The sequence below is a fragment of the Castor canadensis genome, chromosome 2 (assembly GCF_047511655.1).
Source record: "Castor canadensis chromosome 2, mCasCan1.hap1v2, whole genome shotgun sequence".
Classification (NCBI taxonomy): domain Eukaryota; kingdom Metazoa; phylum Chordata; class Mammalia; order Rodentia; family Castoridae; genus Castor; species Castor canadensis.
In genome coordinates, this window is record NC_133387.1 from 24,387,269 (window position 1) to 24,414,868 (window position 27,600).

General features: G+C 42.9%; 1 protein-coding gene and 2 long non-coding RNA genes across 7 annotated transcripts in view; 2 read left to right on the top strand and 1 right to left on the bottom strand.

Moving 5' to 3' along the window:
* Zc3hc1 (zinc finger C3HC-type containing 1) overlaps positions 1-9,621 on the top strand; it is a 30,930-nt gene extending 21,309 nt beyond the window's left edge. The window contains exons 3-8 of one of the 3 annotated variants that reach the window (XM_074063200.1): positions 1-128; positions 1,200-1,354; positions 2,201-2,444; positions 3,067-3,282; positions 3,819-4,025; positions 6,364-9,621. In XM_074063200.1, the coding sequence (XP_073919301.1) occupies positions 1-128; positions 1,200-1,354; positions 2,201-2,444; positions 3,067-3,282; positions 3,819-4,025; positions 6,364-6,432 (1,019 nt within the window). In that variant the 3' untranslated portion in view covers positions 6,433-9,621. Of the gene's footprint in view, positions 129-1,199; positions 1,355-2,200; positions 2,445-3,066; positions 3,342-3,818; positions 4,026-6,363 lie in introns of those variants that run through there. The other 2 variants (XM_020183810.2, XM_074063194.1) reach the window with 2 other exon arrangements.
* LOC141419723 (uncharacterized) lies at positions 123-20,530 on the bottom strand. Its single transcript, XR_012444366.1, has 3 exons — positions 19,650-20,530; positions 506-1,429; positions 123-389 (listed from the first exon to the last, which is right to left on the bottom strand). It is a non-coding gene; the product is annotated as an uncharacterized lncRNA (long non-coding RNA).
* LOC141419722 (uncharacterized) overlaps positions 19,378-27,600 on the top strand; it is a 25,790-nt gene continuing 17,567 nt past the window's right edge. For all 3 annotated transcript variants that reach the window (XR_012444363.1, XR_012444365.1, XR_012444364.1), the window contains exon 1: positions 19,378-19,810. This is a non-coding gene — a long non-coding RNA (uncharacterized lncRNA). The remainder of the gene's footprint in view (positions 19,811-27,600) is intronic.

Sequence of the window (27,600 nt, forward strand, 5' to 3'; positions counted from 1 at the left end):
ATCGATTTGGGAGGTTGCCATTGGATGAGCCATCTGTACTTGTTAGTGAGTTTCTAGATCGTTTTCAAAGCCTTTGTCACTTGGACCTCCAGCTTCCTTCCTTGAGGCCAGAAGACTTGAAAACTATGGTGAGTTTTTCTTGGCTGGATTATAGTGGCCAGTGTTTCACAAAGCATTTCTTTTAATGACAAGAGGATATAGATTGCTACGAAGAGAACTACTTGTCTTTCATCTGACCTTTTCAGTTTTTTCCAGAAAGGCAACTGTTGAGGATTTGAGTAAATGAATTCCATTCAAGCATTTAAAGTAATCTTTAGGGGCTGGAGGTGTGGTTCAAGTGGTAGAGCGCGTGCTTTACAACCAAGAAACCCAGAGTTCAAATCTCAGTCCTACCAAAGAAAAAGAATAAGTCTTTAAGTGGCATTAATTCAATTTTATCTTGATTCATTACTTAACTGTTTAACAGAAAATACTGAAATGTGACTGCATATGGTTTTTTGCATACCTTTTTCAAAGTACTAGAGGACAAGAAGCTCCCTTCTCCTTGTGAAAAGAAATGTTGAAATGCCCTGGTCCATCTATACTTTGAAGGTGAATATTTACTGGCCTGTGAGTCTCTATGAAGAGAAGCTGTATTGTAAGAAATAAAAGCTAGTTATTTTGGTTCTTCAAATTAATACTCTGCTATGGATTTTTGCACTAAACTGTTAACCTCTGGTACCTATTACAAATGTCACCTTGTCCCTAGCAAATGCAGTTTTTTCCCATACTCTCACAGTTCTTTATTGTTTTTAGAACAAAAATGAAGGCTGGCAAGCTCTGTTGTTCTGTCAGAAAGTAAATTCAGTGTCAGGGCAAGATGGAAAGAGTAATCTGTTTTCATTTGAAGTTTGGAAGTTCACAGGTTTCAAAGAAAATCTACAATTAGTAAATTGAAAACAATTTAGTACTAAAAAAGAGTTAGTAGTTCCAGGAACACTGATGGCCTTCCTCAGTCAGCAGGTCCAGAGCAGTTCAGAAAGCATCTATGATACCTGGCCCTGTCCTAGGATAAGTCCTCTTTGTCTTGTGATGCTGTCTTCATGTTTCCCCTTTCTTCCCAGATTTTTGCCTTTTATCATCTGTGCACATCATTGTGAATAAGTTTTCATTTTATGAGGTTGCAATTTAAAGTTTTTTTTACCTTGATTCCTTTGTAGTGCTTGACAGAAGATAAGATCAGTCTTTTGCTACACCTGCTTGAAGATGAACTTGATCACCAAACTGAAGAGAGAAAAACTACAAGCAAACTAGGCTCAGACATGCAAGTCCATGTCACTGCCTGTATTCTTTCTGTGTGTGGCTGGGCATGTAGGTTAGTTTTATCTGGGGACATGAACAATGACATATTTTCAGTCACTCATAGTATTTGGAAATTGCATGATGTTTCCTATGAGAAAAGAAACAAAGAGAAAATCAAGGGGTGGGAGTAGGGGGTGCAGATAATAAGGACTAGTAACAAAACTGGAATCAGAACTCTGAAATTCATAAAGTTTACATCTGAACTTTGTTTTTTGTTCTGCTGTTTCCCAGCTGGGTACTTATATAAATATAAATATTCCTATAAATAGTGGAGCTCTTTTCTAAAAATAGAAAGAAAATAAGCTCCTTTCTATTTTTAGAAGGAAATTGATAAAAGCTACCAGAAGAAACATCAGCTGGAGTCCTCCCTGGCACCATGTTGGTATTTCCATTTCAGCTGCTCAGTTTGGCATAGATTGCCTTTGAGATAGAAGACTGTCAGACCCAGTCATGATTTACTTTAAATATGTCTTTGGTAGATTAAGGAAAGGGTTTTAAGAGAGACAGAAGAAATTTATAAAACATACTTCAAAATGGCCTTGCCATGGAGAGCACACCAAGACCCATAGACCTTTCTATAGAGAATATATAAAGATAATGTGGCTAGGGTCCTGAGATCGGGAACAGGGCTCTGGGAAGACATGGTTCCCAGTCCCCTGGACCACTTGAGATTTGTTGGATGAGATAAAATATAGTCACAAATTATTATACTTAGTCACATGGAGTGGCTCAAGTGGTAAAGTGCCTGCCTAGTGTGAGGCCCCAAGTTCAAGCCCCAGTACCACCAAAAAAAAAAATTCTTAGTCACATGGAAACATTGCCTTTGAAAACACCCACTTGCTTTTCCATTTCTTCCTAGTTCTTCTTTGGAACCCATGCAGCTCTCCCTAATAGCATGTTCACAGTGTATGAGGAAGGTGGGGCTCTGGGGCTTCCAGCAGATTGAATCATCCATCACTGAGCTGGATGCCTCCTTTGGCCTGACCAGCTCCCCCATCGCAGGCACTGAGGGTCGGCCAGAGCGCTTCGCTCTGATACCTGAATCTCCTCGGAGGATGATGACCCGGAGCCAGGATGCCACATTTTCCCCAGGTTCAGAGCAGGTATTGATTTAGCTTGTTTGGGGTGAACAGTTTAACAGCATTTTTACCAAAAATAAGGTTTAGTGGTACAGAGTTGGAAATTGATGGGTAGGCTTCACTTCTTTTTTTTTTTTGGGGGGTGGGGTGGGGGGAATACTGGGGGTTGAACCCAATACCTTGCATATAGTAGGCAAGTGCTTTACTACTTGAGCTATGCCTCCCTCTGGTCCTTTTGTTTTTGTTTTTGAGGTAGGGTCTCATTATCTTTGCTAATCTGGCTTTGAACTCTTGATCCTCCTGCTTCTGCCTCCTGAGTAGTTTGGATTATAGGCATGCACCAACAATCCTTTCTCTTTTTTTTTTGTTTCTTGTTTTTTATTACCAACACTCCTTTCATTAGTCTTCACTTCTACACTGATGATCATGTCATGTTTCTCTTCACCAAGGAAGAAGCTAAATTTGTTCCAGAAATTCAGCATAGAAATAGAATATTGTTTGAAGAGTGTAGTTATGTAGTCAGTTCAGAAACTAAATTTTTATAATTTAAACTATAAAATGCTAGCCTTCATGTGCTTCTAGTAGTACTTCTGGCCATAACCATTAACATCATTCATGTACCTTCATTGTCTCCCCTTTCCTTCAGATTGAAAAGAGCCCAGGTCCTATTGTTTCCCGAACCCGGAGCTGGGATTCTTCCAGTCCTGTTGACAGGCCTGAGCCAGAGGCAGCCAGTCCCACTACCAGAAGCCGCCCAGTGACCCGAAGCATGGGAACTGGAGACAGCACCTGTGGCCTAGAAGTACCCTCAAGCCCTCTCCGGAAAGCCAAACGAGCTCGCCTTTGCTCGTCCAGCAGCTCGGTATGTCCACTTTGTAGGCAGCCATCACTGAGTACATCACATGTAGAATGGAGAAGCAGGTACGAACCTTTCCTGTTCCTGTGGCTAAATGTAGACTGTGTGAATACCTTTAAAGAGGGGACCATTAGGTAACCAGTAGGGAAAATCTTAAGGTTTTTGTCATTTGTTCCTTTGAGGTGAACTGGAGAGGTAAATATTTCAGGGTAATGGGACAACAGTGAGATATGGGAACAAAGCTGGCAAGGTTCAGTTTGTTTCAACAGTAGAGCTGAAAGAATAAAGAAAATACAAGGTAGAATTTAAAGGAGAATGGATTGAGGAGGCTGAGGCAAGAGGATGGGGGGAGCTCAAGTCTAGCCTGGGTTACATAGCAAGACCCTGTCTCAAAAAAAAAAAAAAGAAAAGAAAAACGAAGGAGAATGTAAAAACTAGCAATATAGGCAGTCGTGAGAGTGTGAACTTGACTAATTGTAAAGCCTTCCTGAATAGCTAGTATCTATCCTTCATTAACACTATGTCTCTTCCTCCTCCCTCAGGACACATCTTCCCGAAGCTTCTTTGATCCCACCTCTCAGCATAGAGACTGGTGCCCTTGGGTGAATATCACACTTGGCAAAGAAACCAGGGATAAAGGTGGAATGGAACTCAGTGCCAGCACCCCAGCAGAGCCAGGCTGGAAGGCAGTTCTGACCATCCTGTTGGCCCACAAGCAGGCTAAGGAACCAGCTGAAACAGACTCCATGGTGAGATTAGCTGTTGCCCTGCATCTGTGTAGCACTTGCTGTTTTGGGGATGAGTGGCAAAGCCTGGTCCTATAATTAGCACCCTGTATGCCTTCAGCTTTCCTAAATCAAGTTAGACTCACTCTGTTTTCATCCTAGAGAAAGGTATGAAAGTGGTTCAGTCTTTCTGCAGCTTAGCATGGGGCATTCCATCATATTCTGATAAATTCTTTGTTCTCCCATATAAAATGACTCAAAGTAGAAAGGAATACAGAAGTGCAAATAGATGAATAGGCAGCTGCTCCGGCCTCATATTGCAGAGCAGCTGCTTTTTCCATCAGTGGCTGTCACTTGCCTTTGGAGCCTGGCCAGTTAGCTTAGCTGTTTGGAGCTCTGTGCTGTGACACTAAGCTTATGATTCCAATCCCCAAGTGGGACACATTACATTATTCTGTTCTACAGCCCAGGCATGTGCCCTGGACCATCACAGTCATGACTGCTGTGGTTACAAATGTGGGTAAATGCAAAACCATCATAACAACTGAGAAAACAAGTCAAGTATTTGCTTCATGTCAAGAAGGAAAGCGATAGGACATAAAGGAATCATGAGAATGGGGTCCTCTTTCCTTTGCAGGCTCAATTCCAGACTTGCCTTGTAGTCTAGTGTAAATATAGCAGTTTCTGACCTCTAGATCCTCCAGAGACAAAGTAAAATAATGCTTGTCAGCCAGCATTCCCAGATTCATGGTTTTGTAAGGTCACAGGGTTCCACCAGAGGGAGCTACAGTGATGCTACAAGATCAACAATGTGTATCAGTGCTTCAGTTAATATGTAGATGAAGGTATTCCAAGTTTTTACAAAAAAAAAAAAAAACCTGCAATTCTTTTTTTCAATTTAAAACTTTTGCTGGGTGTTGGTGGCTCGTATCTGTAATCCTAGCTACTCAGGAGACAGAGATTAGGAGGATCAAGGTTCAAGACACTATCTCAAAAATTACCCAATATCAAAAAAGGCTAGTGGAGTGGCTCAAATGGTAGAGCACCTGCCTAGGAAGCATGAAACCCTGAGTTCAAAGCCCAGTACTATTTAAAAAAAAAAAAGTAGGAATATGTAAAGCTATTTAAAGACAAGTATTTGACCCACCACTCAACTTGGAGGTATTAGATCTGTCTTTATCCACAAATCCACAAATACTTTCTGCCTAGATCTTCAGGAAATAATGTTTTAGCAGTTTTTATTAAGACTTCCCTCTGTCACTCTTGTATTAAAAAAGAAACCCTACAGTGTTTTAGTTGTTGTTTTGAGGGGTTTTTTTATAGTGGAAAGAGTTGGCCTCATAATTGGTCCCAAGTTCCGGGACTTTCAAGATCTTTTTTGGTAGCACGTTTTAACCTAGCTGCTATGACTAGATGATACAAAGCTTAATGGCCTGCTGGTGAAGGATCTTGATGTTTGAAAAAAGTTTATATTTTTTTTCAACTGATTTTCAGCTTTGTCATTAAATTAAATTACTCTTTTCCTCCTGGGACTTTATTTTTTTGAAATACTCATCCACAAAGAAGATAAGAAAAGAGAGGAAATGCCATCTTATATTAGAAGCCAGACGTGGCTTTATAGATAGTCTTGCTAAATATCCTTTGTACTCTCACTGAGACCCTTGCTGCACGAGTATCTGTTCTTTATTGGCACTTTCAAAGGCAGAGAGAACCAAGTGTTCTGACTTACTGAGAACTTTTATCTTCTAATGAATTGCTTTGTCTCCCTGTAACATCATTTCTCAGAATCTCAGAGCACTTCACAGGTATGATCAAGTGGCAATGAGAGTTTTTTCTATTTTTAGCTCTACTGACTAAAACATGAAGCTGAGAAGCCAAGGTCATAGTTTAAACTCTTAGGGGTCATTCAACTTTGTTTTATTTCTAAGCTTTTAATTTAACTGCTAATCTCAGCTAGATATCACATAAATGTGTATCCTTATTTACCAGAAATATGAATTAGAGACAATTGAGCATCATGAATGAAAAAAAAAACCAGTACAAAATGTGTGCTGCACTAATGATGGGTCAGAAGGGCCATCATCACGTACAAAGTTTCGGACACGCACAGATACTTGGAGGTAGGATATGAGCCAGGTTTTGGAAGCTCAGAGTGTGCTAGCCGTCTGACAGCAGAGTGCAGAATTCTTGATGTTGTTTAACTTTAGCTTGTACATTATGCATAGCAAAAAGAGTTTTTACTCAGTCCTAGATATGTCTAGATCATTGTGGGAGAAATTTATAGCCCGAGCCCTAAAGCTATTACCTGTCTTTTGTCTCTATAAGATAATTTATTCCTAATGATAAGCTTTTCTACCTATAGAGTCTCTCTGAAAAGTCAAGGAAAGTGTTCCGAATATTCCGGCAATGGGAATCTTTATCCTCATCCTGAAGATATTGCAGCCCTTTCCTGCAGAGAATTGAACTGAGAGTGACTTTTTGAAAAATAAAGTCTGAATTATCTTTTGATCAGCTGATGCTAAGTTTTTATCCATCATGGTTTAATGACAGGAAGCCTCTGCCATTGTAAAGACAAAGAATGTCAGCCATCTGCATGAAAGAGAGGAGATCCATTTCCATGTGGGATGTGGACAAGGGAAGGTACAGCAAGACCCATTTTGTGTAAAGACCACTGTGTGATGAAACCAGATGGAAGACCAAGGATCAGAACATCCATTTCAGTAGCTTTAGTGTGTCACAGTGCTCCAAGGATTCTTATATACCAGGAATATGAGAGTATGTGTTAATAAAATATTTGCTAAGATACTAAGCTACTTCCTGCTGGAGAATTGTTTTCCCCTTTGCCTGATAGACTGAAGAAGACCTCAGTGAGTCAGACTTTGAGTTTCCAGATTGGTGACAAAAAGCAGAATTTATTTGTAATTCCAGTCAAAGGGGTGTAGTCTTTCTTAAACCCTAGACAAGGTGGTTTTCATCATTACCAGGTCTCCTGTTGTGACTCAGTACATGGTGAGCTGATTGTCTTTTCCTCACTTTGATGATTAGCAAAGAAAGAACAGAACAGGAGGAGGGAAGAAGGCACTCAGAAGAGGCTCCCTCCATGTGCCTTCCAATCCCTGACTTACCTGATTGGAGTTCCCTAAGGTTCTTTCCTTCCTTGTGGGGATCATCAGCCTTTGTGGTAGAGAAGATTGACCCTGAACTTGACCCATATAAATTTTACTGCCCACTAGTGAAATGGCTATGACCTACTGGAGACTGGGAAGTGGCTGTTCTTTGGTATGCCAGATTTTAGTAACTGGTTGGTCACTTTTAAAATGAAGTATTTTAAAGGAAATAATAGATACCATAATATTCTATTTAGAAATATACTTTTTATTCCTAAAAAATAGAACTTTTCTCTACATACTATACCCAACAAAAATTAATCCCTGAATATCATCTGATACTCAAATCTATATTCAAAATTCCTAATTGTGGGACTGGAGTATAGCTCAGTGGTAAAGCATGAGCCTAGCATGTCAAGGCCCTGGGTTCAGTCACCAGCACTCCCCCACACTTGCAATTGCTGGTTGTTCAACTTACGTTCTTTACATCTGACTTGTCCAGACCAGGGTCCAATTCAAGATTGTAGGATGCATAATTCTTTGAAGGACAGTTTTTTTAATTGTGCATGTCAGATTTCAAATTCATCATTTTTCAGCTGGGCTCCAGTGGCTCACACCTGTCTAGCTACCCAGGAGGCAGAGATCAGGAGGATCACAGTTCAAAGCCAGCCCTAGGCAAATACTTCATGAGACTATCTTGAAAAAACTCATTACAAAAAGGGCTGGTGGAGTGGCTTAAGGTGTAGTCCCTGAGTTCAAATCCCATATTGCAAAAAAAAGAAAAATTGTCATTTTTTTTATTGTGATTTTTAAAAGGGTATATTGAACAGTGTTGTTCTTTCTCCTAAATCAAGCTTCTACCAATGAACAAGGCCACATTGAGGCTGCTTCTCCTTCCTTTGATAGTGGTAATGACTTCACTGTTCATTCTTGGTCTCTGTGTTTCCCCTTAGAAAGAGACTAGTGGGCAACTCTCTAACATTCACAGAAATGAAACCTGAGGCCCAGGGTGGGAAACCATTTGCTGAAAGGTGACTGTGTGAATTAGAAGTCTCTTCTTCGACTCAGGGTATTTTTTTTAAACATTTCCAGTATTTTTTTTTTTCGATGCTGGGGTTTGAATTTAGGGCCTCACACTTGTTAGGCAGGCACTCTACTACTTGAGCCATACCCCAGCCCTTTTTTGCTTTAGTTATTTTTTGGATAGGATCTCAAATTTTTGTCTGAGACCAAGCTTGGACCATAATCCTCCTACCTATGCCTCCATGTAGCTAGGATTTGCAGGAATGCACCATCATGTTTATTGAGATGAAGTTCACTATTTGCCCAGACTGGCTTTGAATTGCGAGCCTCCTGATCTCCACCTCCTGAGTAGCTGGGATTAATCCACTATAATTTTTTATTTATACCCCCTCCAAAAAATACTTACATTCATTTAATATAGGCCTAATTCCATGGTTTTTATTTATTTTTTTATCATGGATGGAAGCAGATTGAGACAGACTTGTTATTGCAACAAACATTGAATCTCTTTTGTATAAGAGGCACTGCTAGCCCTCACAGATGAATGAGTACCTAGTTAGTACCTTCAAGAAGTTTATAGCTCAGGCCAGAAGACATGAGTGTTGTTTGAATATGCAAATGTTACACAAGAGAAATTGTGCCAAATGTGCTGTAGGAGAAATAAAAGAAAGTTAATGCTCACGTAATGGGACTGGAGAGAATTTCAAGGAAAGTGTAGATTGAAACTACACCTTAGAGTAGGAAATGGAGGCTCCATCAGAATAAAACAGGAATCTTGTCTATCTTGGTTTTTTAATGCTAACACGTAGCCAGGCACCAGTGGCTCACACTTATAATCCTAGCTTCTTGGGAGACTGAGATCAGAGGATCGAGTTTTGAGACCAGTCCAGGCAAATAGTTCAAGAGACCCCCCCCCCCATCTCCAGAAAATGGACTGGAGGTGTGACTCAAGCAGTAGAGCGCCTGCTTTACAAGCATGAAACCCTGAGTTCAAACTTCAGGAAAAATCCCAACACATAAAGCAATATTTGACACATAATGGACACTTAGTTTAAAAGACATTTGAGCTGGGTAGTGTGGTGGTACATGCTAATAAATCCCAGCTAGTTGGGAGGTTGCGGCAAGAGGATCTCAAGTTTGAGGCCAGCCTGAGCAATGTAGCAAGACCCTGTCTGAAAATTTTGAAAAAAAAAAAAAAAAATTTTTTTTTTAAGGTGACAAGGGTGTAGCTCAGTGATGATAGAGCACTTGCCTTAGCATGCACAAGCCTTGGGTTCAATCCCCAGTACAATAAAACAAAACAAGGATATTTTGGGCTGAAGGAACACAGCAAATGAGCAAAGTGTAGGATATGTTCCAGAAAGGGCACGTGTTTTGTAGCTAGACTCTTACACTAAGTTGAAGAGAGAGGTAAAGAGAATGAATGTTGAGCCAGAACTGTGAGATAAATAAACCTCTTTTCTTTATGAACTGCCCTGTCTCAAGTATTTTGTTGTAGAAACACAAAACAGACTAAGACATTTACAATCCACAAAGATAGCATTAAAAGAAAATATCCCACTTATATTACCCAGATGAGGTAGCTTTATGGGATGCTGCGTAACTCTGTTAACTTCAGTGCCTTCATCTCTGCCTCCCAGGCCACTTTTTGCAGCCCACAGTCCCACTGATCAGGCCAGGTAGAGGTATTTTGAAGACTCCTTAATATTCAGGGTTGCTCAGATCCCTTTATTTTCTCAGTCCTCCCAGTCTTCAGATTCTCCTTTCAGTATTTTTCTCCACTAGAACATGTAGAATTCTATGTTTTGTTTTAACAAAGGTTAAAGATCTCACCTAAGTAGATTTTGTTTTTACAGAGAGGAAAACTGAAGCTCAAAGGCATTTAATAACCAGCTCTGTCATAGCTAGAACATGGCAGAGCAGCACTTTAATGCATCTTCTGTTCTTTCTTTTACAGTACAACTGGGAATTGTGATTTTCCTTTCCTCAGTACAAAAAGTTGAGCCCTGACTCTCATAGTAGAAAGGAACATATTGCAACTGCTCATGGGATACTAGTATCTAGAAGGCAGTCTCTTCTGGCTCTTCTTAGATTTTAGCCAACTTTTTAATAGATTTAGCAAGTAGAACGTTCTCTTTGGGGCTTCCATCATTTCCTCATTGCACTTAGACCATAGGTGGCTGCCCCCCAAGCCAACTCTTGAATCCCTTCCACTCTATCCCATCTTAGCAACAAGAACAGCTGCATGTATAGCTTGCCCAACAACGAAAGTACAGACACTTCCTCCTCACTTTTCCTTTCTATTTTTAGTTCTATTCCCATCCTGGGCTTTCTTTGCCTTTACATAGCTGTTATCTGTGCTGGTTGACCCGCCCTCACAAGAAAATGCTGCATTTGAGCCCTTTAAGGAGAGACCATTCTTTCCCTCTTTAGCCCCTGTTGTCTTTTCTCTCACTGCTCCCTGGCTACAGTTATGTTGCTTGTTGCTCTTCTTTCCACAGCGCTTCTGGTTGAATTGGTTGGCATGTAGCTGAAGCCAGTAGAGAGAAAAGAAAAGGGGACACACAAAGGCCTCTGGGCATGACAGGTAGGTCATGGAGATGGGGTCATTTATCCAAAGACTAAGAGTATTCTAATAATATGCTTGCCAGCTCTCGGAACTCACTTCTATCAGCTATTTAGTGCTATCCCAATCGGCAGATATGGTGGAGCATCAGCAGCCCTCAAGAGGGTGGAGAGGGAGCCTAACATGAGAGACCTAACAGGACTTAAGATTCACGTCCATGGAAGGCCCTTACAGTTCTCGTGCGAAACCAGGATGACAGAGACTAGATAATCCTTTTCAGGCCCTATGTCCATTTCCAGGCTGATCCTGTCCAGCTTCATGAGAGCCAAAGGAGAGACAGGAAATATACATGAGAGTCCCTGGACATCAGGGCGGGTTTGGAGCCATTGTGAAGTGGAAGCAAAGCATCTGGAGTCTGCCTTCTAGCATGATGTGAGAGAAAGGAAAAGGAGAAACAGTCTTGAGCAGAGAAAGCCTAAAAATTGATTTTACTACAATTACAAATAGCTGTGATTGTTAGTGCAGGTTGCTTGCCAGGTATTAAGTATAAATACTGGACATGTTTTATTTTACGTAAACCTCAGCAATCCTAAAAGGTTGGTGCAATTACTAAAGCATAAAACATAAGTCAGTTACTTTACTCAAGGTTGCCCAGCCAGTAAGCAAGGGCTAGGATTCAAACTCAGGCCATCTGTTCCAAAGGCTGTGCTCCTAACACCACTCTGCCTCTGAACTATGGATATGGTTCAAAAGAATTAACACTTGATTACACGGAGTATAAGTTAATAGAATGTTATTCAAACCATTAAAATGATCATTGTACTGACAATATAGTAATGTGGACCCCGTCATTTGTGATACATAATGAAAGCAATTTAAATGTTACCAGAAGACAAGTTGAGAAAATGAAATGTCAGTGTATCAAAATGAAGATATAAACCAGGCATGATTATACACATCTGTAATCCCAGCTCCTCAGAAAGTGGAGGCAAGGAGGATCACAAATTTGGGGACAGCCCAGGCAAAGGCACTTTCTCAAAAAAAAAAAAAAAAAAGTGGGGGTGTATGGGTGATGGAGCCCGACGGCATGCTTCACTCACTAGCATGCCTGAGGCCCTGAGTTCAATGCCAAATATTTACTTTAAAAAAAAAAAGGTGATACATAACCTTTGAATTTCTTTTTATTGTCACACTGTTCACGAATTTTTAAAATTGTCTCCATAGTCTTTCCACTTCTCCAAAGATTTATGCACCCTCCTTCCTCAGAATTTCAGTTTTCTACCTCATTGCTTCTTCTGTTCTTTTCCTATGCCTTTAATAGAAGCAAGGTGAAAAACAATAGAAAAGCAATAGGAATTAGTGACAACATTAAGATAGAGTAATAATGAAATTTGAGCTTGAAAGTTACCAAATAAATGCCTTGCCTATTTTTATATGGTCTTATGACTTTATATGCAAACAATTGAAAAATATTTTTTTATAGTTTACTTGCTCATGCTAGATATCAGGGTCATTTTTCATAGTTTATAGGTTAGGCAAAAAAGTTACCATTCAAAAATTAAATAATAAGAGTAAGCTTTTCCCTCCCTTCCTTACAAGAAACCCTCAGTCCACTCCAGAGTAGAATCCAGTTCATCTTTTCTGAAATGAGTCACTTAGAAGCTGTTAAAAGGAAATGAGAGGTGGGGTGTAACTCAGTGGCAGAGTGCTTACCTAAGACGCACCAGAACCTGGATTCCATCCCCAGCAACACACATACAAAAGCTGTACTCCCATGTTCATTACAATATTATTTACAATAGCCAAGATGTGGAGGCTGCCAAAATGCTCAACAACAGGTGAATAAGACAATGTGTCATAAGCCAGGTGCTGGTGGCTCACGCCTGTAATTCTAGCTACTCAGGTGGCAGAGTTCAGGAGGATCGAAGTTCAAGTCCAGCCCAGGAAAATAGGTCTCGAGACCCTATCTCAGAAACACCCAACAAAAAAAAAGCTGACAGAGTGGCTCAAGTGGTAGAGCACCTGCCTAGCAAGCATAAGGACCTGAGTTCAAACCCCAATACTGCGCCCCCTCCCAAAAAAAGCATCATAATCATATTTTGCTTTAGAAGGAAATCCTGTTCCACTCCACAACACAGATAAGCATTGAGGACATTCTGCTAAATTATGAGCCAGTCACAAAAGGACAGATACTGCATGATTTTACTAATGTGAAGTATCATAGGAAAATAAAGTAGAATGTGGCTAACGGGCTGGGAGACAGGGAGAAATGGGAGGAAGTTGTTCAATGGATATGGAGTTTTAGTTTTGCAAGATGAAAAAGTTCTAGAGAGCAGTTGACACAGTATAAATAGAACTAATATTACTTAACTTTACACTTAAAAATGGCTAACAAGGGAAATTCTGTTATGTTTTTTATACCACAACAGGAAAAGAAAAATGGCCACTTTTAACACCGACTATACTGTAACACTTCTACTAGCTGCTATACACAGAAACAAGATTGCCACTTGAATTCTGTCCTCTTAATCCTTTCAATCTAGGCATGGACAGTATAATTCATCATCCTTTTTCCTTCTATTGACACTTCTTATTATGCCTTTGCTCTGTAACCTTCTAGCTGTGTTGTGCTTTCCCTTTCAGTTGCTTCTTTAATATAGAAAGAAAATGATTATAAAACTAGAAGTGAGAACTTTCTTCTGTAGAGCCAGAGAAATTAGATGTCAAGGGAAATTCAACTTATCAGATACTAAGTGAGTACAAAATGTCCCCTCGAGGATCATGCCATCTCCCAGGTCTCAGAGAGCTGAGGTGAGTCACTGTCTCCCACTTGGGATTCAAGGTCAGGTGTGTGGCCTTAGCTGCCTAGCAGTAACACTAGCAGTATTTGTCAGAGCCACTAGATGTCACCAGTGTTCCACATCTCACTTCCTCTGCAGCACTGCAAAACACACCTTGTCCCCCATTTTTACACTAATCACAGATCAACGGTGGTGGGCCACACAGCATTACCTGTTTCAGTGGCTTATCCTCATTTTGGCATGTCTTACTTTGTCCTTATTTTGTTACAGGTCTTTCTTCTTAACCCAATTTAAGCTGTTCAAAGCTGAAGCTGCCTGGTTTGTAGAACACGCTAGTCCACCAATGGAAAAAGAAACTGAAAGCATTGAGATAGTCGATAGAGAGGGAAATGGAGAGAATGCCATTTATTGAAGAACCAGAAAGGAAAACAATCTTTCTTAACTGAAAGACAGTGTTAAAACCCTGCATTCTGGAATAGAGGCATGAATAGCAAGGATAAGAAGCAGCTGGTTGGGAAGTCAGCTGAAAGAGGAAACCCAGAGGGAAATAAACCACTGGCTGCCACCTTGGCACTCGTGAAAATGCTGAGACAGCCCTTCCAAGATGTCATCTTCGTGCCCCATCACAGCTCCAACACTCAGGCTGAGTTATCCCAAGGCCAACCCACAAAGTTAGGCAAGCCAGTAATGAAGGTTGGAGGACATGCTTACGGGGACACAGGCCAGACTGGTGTGTCATCACAGCCACTATGCAGCTGAGGCCCATCAGGTGACCCTTTGCTTGCAAGGATTCCAATGTCTGTGACTAATGCTAATTAACCCTGATTCATGGCAGCATCAAACACAAATTGGTCATTATCTCCACTGGATCAAGTGGGGAAACTGAGGAATGGAGTGGGGAAGCTGCTTTGCTCCATTAGTCAGGGGCACAAGGTCATGAGTTTATCACCATCCTGCTCCAGTGCCCATGAAGCCTCCCTTGATAATGATGAGTAAATGCTTCCAACGGGGATGTCCAGGGGAGAAGAGAGGGGCCTTGACTCAGTGCCCTTTGCATACCAGTAGAGCCAGAGGCTTGGAAACAGAGTTTCAGTCGCGACATTGCCCAACTCCCATGAGTTCCACAATGAGGAATCTGAAGGCCAGAGAGGGGAGTGACAGCCAAGATTACATGGTGGGTGTAGCTAAGCCAGACCTAGAGTCCTGAGGTTCCATGCTCCATGTCCCTTCCTGCTCTACAGTCACAATGACAGAAGAAAAGAAGCAGCAGCTTGTGAGAGGCCAAAGCCTGGCAGGTACAGCTAGTAGACTGTGATTCTGGTCATCTGGGATCAAATTCTGGATTCACTGGCTTTTGAGCCAGCTACTCAGAACCTGTTTCTTCATCTGTAATATGAGGACAATACTAGTAGCTATGTCTTAGTGAGGTTTGGAAGTTAAATGAGATATCAAAGTGCTTAGAACATGGTACTGCTTAGCATTAGCTGTTTGTCTAGCAACCCTTAGCTGCGCACCTGTTCCCTTAGCCGGGCTGTCGGCTTCTGGCCATAGTCTCTCTCTGGCCAAATGGTTCCAGTTTGCCTGGACTTCAGATCTCCTGAGGGAAGGGAACACTGAAAATGGTAAGTGTCAGGATGAAGAAAAAGACATCCCATAACTTCCTCAGCAGTGTCCTTGCTCTAGGTAGGGCTCTTTCAGCCCAGCAGCCTCCCTGATGTCATCAGACAGTGCAGGTGCAGGTGGTTCAGCTCCAAGCCTGGCTTTAGAAGCATCGGGAAGCAACCTGGGCAACAAAACACAAACCAAAATAACCACATTCCTGCCAGTCTCCTTGGGCCCTGGCTTGAGGCCTGGCAAGGCCACCTTAGGAGGTGGTAGTACAATGACAACAGGAGGGCTAATTACAGGATCATCCTGCTGGGTTAAGAATACCAGCTTGTTTGTCCAACACAGTTTACCTGAATCATCTATCCTGGAGCCTGCAGCCACCTGGGCCTGGAGCTGGACCAGTAGGCCATCAGGAGTCTGGAACGCCTTCTCTGTGCTGAACCTAGCTGGTGCCAACACTTCCTGTCTATTCTCCTCTCAGAAAGCCAGTTGAGGCAGTTCAGTTCCATAGATGTAGGTTGGAACTGAGCAAAGACCTGACCAAGGCCTGAAAACAGGCCAAAGACCCTAAGGCCCTTTCTGCAGTGAGCAGAACTAAAGCCAAAGCCTCAAGAGTCTCTGGAAAATCACCTCACAGATCAGAGATGAAACCAAGAGACAACAGAGAGGGCAATATCTTCCTCCTCCCCTCTACTGCACCCCACATCACTCACCTCACATCAGGATGCACTCCCTGCACCCCACTGGCTCTCAGGGGATCCTGGGCTCTCTTGCCAAGCTCTACCTCTACCCAGTCCCACCCTACTGGTCAGCCATGATCTGGGCTAAACTGACACAAGCTCAACCCAATGTTTTCCAACATAAAACGAGAGAAAATAGGGGCCACACTTTAAGTTCTAAAATCACAATAGAGTTAAAAAATACTCTTTTAAGACTGTGGAGTGGCTCAAGTGTAAGAGCACCTGCCTAGCAAGCATGAGGCCTTGAGTTCAAACCCTAATCCCGCCAAAAAAAAAATGTACTTTTTCAAAAGGTATAAAAAAATGAGAATGAAAGTCCCTTGCTCCTTCAGACGTACTGGTTAGGGAAGCAAGAAGGATGTGACAGAAAAGAAAAGATGTGGGGTGACCCCTGTGGGTCTGAGGAAAACATTTGTGCCCTGGGGGGGTTTCCATCAGAGGGCCCATCAGGGAAATGGTTGAGAAGGCCTGAGTTGGGTTACCTTGATGGGACAGGAGACACAGAAAGCAATGTTGTAAGGCAATGGCCCGTAGGCTCTGTTCCTCCAAGAAAGAGAGCCAAAGAGCCCCTGTAAAATAAGAACTGGCCGAGAGGCCTGGGGGATTGAAGGGGATTGTGTCAGGCCACTTATCTCCACAAACCCACATATCATTAGAGGTGGGCTGTGGTACCCTCTGTCCTTTAAGCTTCAGCACTGCTGTCACTCACAGTCCCTCACCTTTGTAGTCTGTCATGAAGTGAGCCTGAGGGAGGGGAGGGACAGGAGGGTGGAGCAACATCTAGTTCTGTCCTTGCTGACTAAAACATGACCTAAGTGTCATAATGACTGGCTTTCTGATTAACCTGCTAACCTGGGGTGCCTCCCCACCCTAGCCTTCAAGATGGCTTCATCCAGGAAGCAGTTAGGCTTCATGTAGCAGAAGTCGGTCAAGGTGGTACCAATGTTTGTCTTCTGTTAAACAGCACCTCATGGTGTGACTCCCCAGGACAGAAGTTGGAGCCTATGAGTCAAGAAGACTTTTATGACCACATATTTTGAGGGAAAAATTTGGTCATGAGGTCCAAGTAGGACTGAGTTCATGAAGACAACATGAAATTTAAAAACAGGACTGGCTGGGCGTGGTGGTATGTATGTAATCCCGCACTCAGGAGGCTGAGGCAGGAAGATCAAGAGTTACAGCTAGTGGAGAGGTTCAAGTGGTAGAGTGAGGACCCCAGTTCAACCCCCAGGTGCAGCCAAAAAAAAAAAGAATTCTAGGCTAGCCTGGGCTAATAACAAGTTTGAAACCAGTCTGGACTACATAGCAAGACCCTGTCTCATAGTCAGGAGCCCGTGGCTCATGCCTATAATCTAGCTATTCAAAAGCAGAGATCAGGAGGCCTGAGACTCGAAGCCAGCAAGTAGTTCAAGAGACCCTATTTTGAAAATACCCAACACGGGGTATGAGGCCCAGAGTTCAAAACCCAGTACCAGCAAGAGCGAGAGAGAGAGACTGTCTCAAAACAAAAACAGAAACAAAACAAAATAAAAAATGGATGGTTTTAACTAGGAAGGAATTGTGACTGGTACCTGAGTCAAGAATGGGGTTAGACATGTTTATTGCAGCACTATTCACAATAGCCAAGTTATGGAAACAGCCAAGATGCCCCACCACTGACAAATGGATTAAGAAAATGTGGTATTTATACACAGTGGAATTTTATACAGCCACGAAGAAAGAATGAAATCTTATCATTCGCAAGTAAATGGATAGAACTGGAGAACATAATTCTTAGTGAGGTTAGCCTGGCTCAGAATACCAAAAATCGTATGTTCTCCCTCATATGCAGACTTTAGATCAAGGGCAAACACAACAAGGGAATAGGACTTTGATCACATGATAAGGTGAGTGCACACAAAGGAGGTATGAGGATAGGTAGGTAACCCAAAAAAAAAAAATAGCATTTGGTGTTTCTTTGCATTTCTTCAATGCAAAGAAGCTAATGCAGAAACTTTAGAGGCCAATAGGAGAAGGGGACCAGGAACTAGAGAAAAGGTTAGCTTGAGAAGAATTAATTTAGAAAGTAACACATATGTACATGGAAGCAATACTAGGAATCTCCCTATATAGCTATCCTTTCCTCAACTAGCAAAAACCCCTGGTCCTCCGTATTAATGTTTATACTCACTCTTCAACAAAATTAGAGATAAGGGCAAAACAGTTCCTGCTTGGAAGCGAGGGGGTGGGGGAGGGAGGGAGGGGGTAGGGGAAAAGGGAGGGGGGAGGGGGAGTAATGACCCAATTATTGTATGCACATATGAATACAGGAAATTAAAAAAAAATTAAAAATTAAAAAATAAGAATGGGGTTAGAGGACTGGGCATGTGGCTCAAGTAGTAGAGCACCTGCCTAGCAAGTGCAATGCCCTGAGTTCAAAAAAAAAAAAAAGCAGGAAGAAAAGCTGGGTGTAGTGGTGTATATCTGTAATCCCAGCACTGAGAGACTGAGACAGGATTGTGAGTTTGAGGCCAACCTAAGCTATATAGCAAGACCCTGTCTCAAAAAAAACCAAAAAAATAAAAGGGCTGGGGATGTAGATCAGTGATAGAGTGTTTGCCCAGCATGACCAGGGCTCTGGGTTTGATCCCCAGCACTGCAAAAACAAATCAAAAATAGGAAAAGAGCAGGAGACGGAGACGACGTGGAGAATGAAGGTTCTAGGAAGGAAAACCTGAGAAATCAGGCTGAAAGGCTTCCAGCAGTGGGCTTGCTGTATAGCCCAGGCTGGCCTAGAACTCTTTTTTTTTTTTTTTTTTGGTTGTACCTAGGGGGTTGAATTGGGGTCCTCACATTTGCTAAGAAATCGGATCAGGTGACCCAGGCAGAGGCTGTCCTTTCCCTCTCCCCCTGCTGTGCCTCCTTCAGTGACTGTGCAGGCCTGCAGGCAGTGCCCAGCCTGCACACTAGAAGCAGGAGCTTTTGGCTCCGGGACAGTGCTCCATCTCTGAGCTGGTGAGCTGGAAACAAGCAGCAGAGGCCTGCAGATTGTCCCAACTGCCAGAAGGGGCATTAACTCTAAAACAGTTGACCCATCCTAATAAGACAAACCTTTGACAATTTTCTTTTTTGGGTGGGGATAGGGGGTGTGTTTGAACTCAGGCCCTCACAGTTATGCTCACTGTAGGCAGGCACTCTACCACTTGAGCCACTCTGCTAGCCCTTTTTTGTGTTGAGTATTTTCAGGATAGGGTCTCAAAAACTATTTTCCCAGGCTGGCTTTGAACCATGATCCTTCTGATCACAGCCTCCTGAGTAGCTAGGATTACAGGCATGAACCACTAATGCCTTTTTTTTCTTTTTTTTTTTTTTTTAGCGGCACTGGGGTTTGAACTCAGGGCTTTACACTTGCTAGGCAGGTGCTCCTACCCTTTGAGGCATTCCACCAGTGACAATTCTCATTCTTGTCCCTTTAACTACCCAAGTGAGAATTTACTGCTATAGGAGGTGGTCCTCAGATCTTTTGAGGAGTCACAAAGGGTGTGTCCACAAGCCAGTAGTCTTAGACAGTCACCACAGGGCAGCTCTCACCAGGCTGTGTGTCTGATTTCAGCTCCCACTGACTGACCTCATGTACCCCTAAGCCACTTGAGGGAGTCAAAGCTGCCATGTTTCTGGGTACCCCAAGAAGCTGTGTACCCTGTCTATCTGGGGATAATACCTTCTCCAATTTACTGCCATCAGTGAACAGTCAGGTTAGCTTCTGACCCCTACCCTCAGATCATGGCAGCTAAACCAAGGATTGCAAGAGGGGAGATACCTACCTGGTCATACCTTCTTCATCTTAAAGTGGTTTTTGTTCCTTGGAGCCAGGATACATCCAGACATCTCCTCCATCTCAGAAGAAGCTGTTCCTTCACGTTTGCTTATCTACAAGATCAAATTTGGTGCTTTTTCCTGAAATGAAGGAACTGGGTGTCCTAAGGTAGGCGGAAGTTTGTACAGGAACAGGATTCCGGTAAGAAGTTGACTTTGATTGTTCCCTCGGGCTCGTTGACAATTTTAGGGCTGTGTTTTTACAGAGCACAATGTTATATGAGAGTACAAGGAATGAGTAAGAGGAACCGAGTATGAAAAGATGTAGAATTGTGTGTAAGATGACTTTTGACCTCTCCAAACTTCTCAGTGGCTTCATCCACCCTGTGCTCCACGTTTCCTTCTTATGACTGCATCCCCACTACTCAGCACAGTGCCTGGCATAGCAAAGGTGCTCGGGAAATATTTGTTACATATGTGAACACATACATGTTCAGAGTTTAGTGTAGAAGTTTGGAGGCAGAGATAATTTGGTCTTGCAACCTTGTGTGGGGACAATGAATTCATTTGGGTCCCCTGAAGAACTTACTTTGAGGGGCTAGGTTGTAGCTCAGTGGTAGAGTAAGTGGTAGTGTAAGGGCCTGGGTTCCATTCCCAACACCAAAAAGGAAAAAAAAAAAAGAGAACCAGCTTTGAGAGGGGTCTGGAAGCCCAGTGTGGTAGTATAACTCTGTAATCCCAGCACTCAGGAAAGTGAATTAGGAGGATCACAAGTTTGAAATGAACCTGTCTCATAAGAAAAGAAAAAGGAAGAAAAGAAAAGGGTTTGAAGGACATGATTGGCCATCTCTTGATGAGGGGCAGGCCACTCAGAGTAGGAAAAGGAAGGGAAGCTGGCCAAGGACTGGCAAGGGGCAAGGTGGAGCTATGTGAAGGCCAAGGAATGAAGTATGTGGCCGGACTTTGATGACATCAGGACATTTTTACATAACATACATGTCTATTGTTCCTCTCCATCTCATTCGATGTTCTGACATCAAAGGACAGAACTGTGCAATTCCCTAGGTTTACTTTTTTTTGTAGATCTGGGTTTGAACTCGGGGCTTTGCACTTGCAAAGCAAGCACTCTACCGCTTGAGCCACACCTCTAGTTCATTCTGCTCTGAATGAGCAGAAGATGGGGGTCTCATGAACTATGTGCCAGGACTGGCCTCCAACCATGATCCTCCCAATCTTAGCCTCCCAAGTAGCTAGGATTACAGGTGTGAGTAATTGGCATCCTTATTAAAATAAGGGTAACAAATCTTTATGGAGATTCATAAGGAAATTATATCATAAGTGGAATAATTCTACTTACACATACTTACACATGCACTTTTTCAGAATAATTTGTGAGCTGCGTATCTCATGCCCCTTAATATTTTATACTCCTCAATTCTTATGAAGTTTTCCTCTTTTTATTTACACATATTTTCTAAGAACAAGAATATTTTCAGAGCTGGAGGGCTCAGGTGTTAGAGTGCTTGCCTACCAGGCCCTGAGTTAAAATCCCAGTGCCACTAAATATATATACATACACATACATATATATGTGTGTGTGTGTGTGTGTGTATGTGTTACATTCTCAGCTGGCTACTGTGGTCTCAGCTACTCAGGAGGCCGAGGCAAGAGGATCACTTGAGCCCAGGAGTCTGAGGCCAGCCTGGGCAACATAGCAAGACCCAACCTCAAAAAAAAAAAAAAAGTCTTGCCATAGTCCAGTTCTCAAATAACCATAAGTCCATTTATCAAATCCAGAAAAGTTTACACTGACACAATACTTTTATGAAATCCACAGTCCATGTACTAATTTCACCAGAAGTCTCAATAATGTCCTTTAAGGCATTTTTGGGTTTTTTTTCCCTGAGCACTGGATCAAATCCAGGAAGACATAATCACATTTACTCATACCACATTTCTTTAGTCTCCCTCCTCTAAGTGACCACCATTTGTCAGCATCTTTTCCGTATTTATCATCTTTCATGACCTCATGACCTTCTTTAAAAAGCCAATTATTTTCTAGACTGTATCTCAATTTGGTTTGTCTGTCATTTCCTGGTGATCAGATCTAGGTTTTATATATATTATATATATATATATTTTTTTTTTTCAGTACTGGGGCTTGGACTCAGGACCTACACCTTGAGCCACCCTATTTTTGTGAAGGGTTTTTCAAGACAGGGTCTCGTGAACTATTTGCCTGGCTTTGAACCACAATCCTTCTGATCTCTGCTTCCTGAGTAGCTAGGATTACAGGCATGAGCAAGCGGCTCCCAGCCCAGGTTATATATTTTTGACTGGACTATTACATACATAACATGATGGCCTCAGGGTATCACAACTGCACGAGCATGGTATCTTTTAATGAGATGTTAGTTTAGATCACTTGGTTAAGGCTTTGTTTGGTTTGTCATCTGCATGGCTATTATCTCTCTTTTTGTAATTAATGAGTTATTTGTGGTGAGATGCAAGATAGTTTGAGACTACATAAGTGTCCCATTCCCTGCCAATCCTCCCTGGCTGAGTCATCTTGCATCAATTTATGCTGGGTTTCTGTTGCTGTTGTTACCTGTGGACCAAAGCCTTCAAACTCATGCATTTTATAAAATGTTTGGTATGAAGCCAGGCTTGGTGGCTTATACCTGTAATCCTAGCTACTTGGGAGGCTGAGATCCTGAGGATTGTGGTTCAAGGCCAGCCTAAGTAAATAGTTCAAGAGGCCCCCATCTCCAAATTAACCAGAGCAAAATGGGCTGGAGATGTGGCTCAAGCTTTGCAAAAGCAAAGCCCTGAGTTCTAAATCCCCCAGTCCCACCAAAAAAAAATGTTTGGTATGAAAAAATGCAGCCTTGCTTTATTTATTTGTTTATTAGACATGATCTCACTATATAGTTCAGGCTGCCCTCCAACTTGTAATCTTCCTGCCTCAACCTCCTGAGTGCTGGGGTACAGATGTGTGCCACCACACCTGACTAGTCTTGTCTTTTTAAACTAAAGAGAAAAGAACATTTTTGCATCCTAAGTGGGGCTGGGGAAAAGCTGAGTCCTCTACCCGAGGAGCAGTGCAAGTGCTATGTGGTGGAGGGCTTGGGACATACTGGCAGCCAGTGCCACAGTGGGGACTCTGGACGGCAGCTATGCTCCCCACTATACCACCCACGCAGGCAAGGAGGGACTCTGGTTACTGCCCCCAACAAGTTCTTGTTTTCTTCATAAGAAGATTTTGTTCCATTCTTCTTTCTTTAGCCCCATTTGTCACCTAGCTCTCTCCTATGTCTCTAACAGTCTTCTGGATTCCTCCATCTAGATATCCTCTTGTCACCTCAAACTCAACAGACATCAACTCCTGTCTTCTGTCAGTGGCGTCATATAGTTATTCCAACTATTCAGACCAAAGCCTCAGTGACCATCTTTGATATTCGATGTCTCTTGTCCCTTGCCATCACCGCTTGGTCTCCAGAGCCTGCTGTCTGTCCCTCCTGAGTCTCTCTCAGCTTGGAGAGTTTCCTTCCCCACTTGTAATTCAGGCTGGACTTGAACTTGATACCCTTCTGCCTCAACCTCCCAAGTGCTGGAATTACAGGCATGTACCACTCTGCTCAGTGCTTCCAGTCTGATTTCAACAGCCTTTGTACACTTTGGTTTCCTGAGAAGGGTCTGATCTATATATGTACTTCCCATTCAAACCTCAGTCAGCCAAGCCTCTGTCTTCTGCCTTTCTCCCAGGCTTTGTCCTCTCCCATCCCTGTGTCCCTCTCCCTAACTCAATTGTCTCACCCTTCAAGACTCAGCTCTACTCCCAGTGTCACATCTGCTCACAGACTTCATTGCTCTGAACTCCATAGGCTCTGTGCCTATAACACACACTTATTTCCTGCTCACACACCATCTCACAACAACTCTGCTCTACCATAGTAGTTAAAAATGAGAGCTCTGCAGTCAGATTCCTTGATGTCTAATCCTGCCTTTGTTTTTTTTGCAAACTGGGGTTTGAACTCAGGCCCTCAAACTTGCTAGGCAATTACTCTACCACTTGAGCCACTCCTCCAGCTCTGTTTTGTGTTGGGTATTTTTGAGATAGGGTCTCGAGAACTGTTTCCCCAAGTTGGTCTTGAACTGTGATCCTTCTGATCTCTGCTTCCTGAGTAGTTAGGATTATAGGCGTGAGCTACCAGTACCTATGTAACCTTGAGGAATTTATCTAATTTCTCTGTGCCTCATCTATAAAACAAGTACTGGGTTGTTTGTTTTTTTTTTAATAGAGTTTGATGTGATGATCAAGAAACATAACACAAAAAAGGTACTTGCAAACATACAATTACCATGTACCTTAGCAACTCTGCTTCTTTGTAAGCACCCAAAATAACTGAGAGCAGGACTTGGTGGTGCAGGTTTATAATCCCAGCACTCAGGAGGCTGAGGCAAGAGGATCATAAGTTCAAGGCCAAGCTGGGCTACGTCGTAAGTTTCAGGCCAGCCTCAGCTACATAGCAAGACCTTGTCTCAAAAACAAAACCAAACAAACCACAAAGCAATAAAATCCTAATAATTCCTCCTTCCTACCTCACCCCATCTCTGGTAGTCTCCATTTTTCTTTCTGTCTCTATGTATTTGCCTATTCCAGGCACCTCAAATAAATGGAGTCATGTAACATTTGTCTTTTTATGTCTGGCTCCTTTCACATAACATGTTTTCATCCCTTGCTGGGATTATAGGCATCTGCTCCCACATCCAGCAGGAGTTATTGTTTAATGGATAGAGTTTCTGTTTGGAATGATGAGAAGAAACTTCTAGAAATGTCTAGTGATGATGGTTGCATATTGGGAATGTACTTAATGCCAGTGAATTATACACTTAAAATGGTTAAATCTGCAGACTTTATTTTGTATATTTTATCAGAATTTAACATACCACCCCTAGGAGAGAATGTGCTTAGAACAAGAACTGAAAGTGGCAATTGTTGTTAGCGCTCCTGTCCTCCCTCACATTGCTGGGCTGTCTTTGTTAGAGCACAGTAGATGTCAAAGGGTAGAGGCAGCAGTTCTCAGGGAGCCACCTGGGTCTGAGGCCTGGACACAGGTTCAGAAGCAGGATTCTGGCCATGCAGCTTCAGTGAGCCAGCCTAGAGGAAACTGGCTCATGCAATCCCAGTTGCCTACAGTGAGGTCAACCGTTCTCCAAATGCATCCTCTTGGAAAGCCTTCAGGGAAAACATGTGTGGTCTAAAGGTTGCTTGGAGAGTGTCTGAGGCCAGGGGTCAGGGAACTGTAGCCACTGGTGCCAAGAGGGACTGGTCACTTAGGGTCCCCTTGCCCTCTGCAGGAATGGCCTTTGCATCTAGGGCACCCTCTCCCTGGGCATCTGACTCCAGAAACCATACTGACCATTTTTTGCATTTCAAAAAGGTAGATTCCTACTGGGTGCCAGTGGCTCACACATGTAATCCTAGCTACTCAGGAGGCAGAGATCAGGACGATCACAGTTCAAAGCTAGCCCTGGGGAAATAGTTTATGAGACCCTATCTTGAAAAAACCCACTACAAAAACGGGCTTGTGGAGTGACTCAAGGTATAGGCTCTGAGTTCAGTACTGAGGCCCAGTACCATAAAACAAACAAAAGGTAGTTTCCTCTACCTTTATACTTTTTTTTTTTTTTTTCAGGACTGGGGATCCAACCCAGGGCCTTATACGTGCTAGGCAAATGCTCTACCAGTGAGCTATACCCCTATCCCCCAAGACACCCTTATCCTGATAGGACATTCTTTAGCCAAGTTACAAAACCATCAATTCACTTGCAGTCCCTCTTTATTCTAGATCTGGCTGTCCATCTTTGAATAGTGTTGAGAGTTTCCCAAGTCTTCATCAGCAACACACAGACAAGTCCATTTGCAGGGGAAATTACCTGCGTGTCTGACTAATGTGTCTATTTTTGTTTGTCTGAGAAGGTAACCATATCCAAGTTCCAAGGATACCCCACAGGTGTACACTGGCTACAGTCTTCCATTCCAAGCGACAGCTTCTAATATCACTTAGCATATCATGTCGCTCATTCATTCAACAGCACTTCTTTAGCGCTGACTCTGGGCCAGATTGTGCTAGGTATAGGAATACAACAGTGCACAAAATGGACATCTGCCCTCCAGAGTGTACAGCCTAGTAGACAAAGAGGATCACAGGCAGAATTGAAACACACAAAGTGCCCTCCCCTCCAAAAGTTACAAGAGATGAAACCTAGGGCTGGGGGCATAGCTGAGTAGTAGAGCACTTGCCTAGCAAGTGTGAAGCCCTGGGTTCAATGCCCAGTAATGCAAAGAATTGAAAAAAAGAAAGATGAAACCTGCCCTCCCCTCTCTGACAAGGCTGCCCCTGCCCAGAAGGTTTTGTTTGTGTTTTGTTTTATTTTGTTTTGTAACTTTTCTCCTGAAATAGCTTTAAGAGCCTCTGGCACATTCTTTTGAGTAAGCTTAGAGGTGGCAAAGCTATGAGTGGTTGACTTCAGATCTGACTTTTAGAATAGCCAAAAGGTAAATCATTTCTGTGATAAAGCTAGGTAACAACATTGTGGGCAAATAAATAATAAATAATATACGTCTCTAGAGACTGATTCTTGTCTTGTACAAAGACTGTTTCTGGAAGCAACTGCAAGAGTGGAGAGCCAAGCATGTTTGGAGGTGCCCCAGCACCAGCTCCACTGTGCAGCCTCCCAGAATTGAAAAGGGCAGCAATGACCTGGATGTAAGGCTCCACACCATGGCAGGGTAGTCACACTTCACAGCTCTTTAAACTTGATAGCCTATGGTTCTGTTTTCATCTAACAATTTCATTCCTTCCTAGTTGTGAACCCCCAGGAGGAGGACAGGGCCTCAGGCAGCATCTTCCCAGTTCTCAGTCTGCCCACAATATTAAAGGACAGTGTAGCGCCAGGGTGATGGGCCCAGCTTCAGGTGCCAGCGTGTAGATTCAGACCTGAGTTCTGCCCTGAAGGGAAATGATTTAGCCTCTCTATTTCTCAGTGGCCTCATCTTTAGAGTAGGAACAATAACAATTGTGACTTCCTGGAAGCCGATCTGTAAGGGAGTTATGAAAATTCAATGGATTAGGACATCAAAGGACATGAAGAAAAGAGCCTGGCATACAGGAACTTGGTAAGTGGGTAGGTAATTTTCCAACTAGGCTGGTTCTCCAGGAACAGGGACCATGTATGTACTTCTGTTTGTCATGGTACCTGGGAAGGAGCTCCAAAAACATGGTACATGCTCAAAAAAGAGATTTATTCCAGAATAAAGTACACACACACACACACACACCCCGCTCCCCCCAAGAGCTCTGCGTTCCAATACACACACCTGCTTGAGCAGATGCCAGGCCCTTGTCTGCTTTTCCTTATGGTACATTCCTTGTGATAATGTTTGCCCTTCCACCATGTTACCCACAGTATGGAGACTCAGAGGCAGACAGCAGAGGATGTGGGAAGCACTGTGAGTGAAGGGTGGGGTGGGCCCTCTATTTTAAGCACTTGCATCAGCTGTTCTGTGGGGACCATACTCTCAGGATTTAAAATAGATGGAGCCTTCTTGGTGGCAAGGGTAAGCCAGCAAGGCCCAGGGAGGGCCTAGATGACCCAACATGGCCAGGAGTTGGATCTGGTGACTGCTTGCTTGAATGGCTTTGTTTTGGGGTCTTGTGAGAGTATAGGAGCTGACAGAGGTGGTGCTGAGGAGGAAGCTGTGGTTCCCCAAGGACAGCAGCACCTCAGAGGCCTCCCCATCACCAGGGAGCCTCGCCAGGCCTAACCAGCTGGCTTCTCACCAGCTCAGTTCTATTTTTAGGCCCTGTGGTAGGTTGGATTATCTCCCATCCTGAACAGACTCCCAAGTCACCAGAACTTTCAGCAGCTCAAGCCATTCCATCTCCTCCTCAG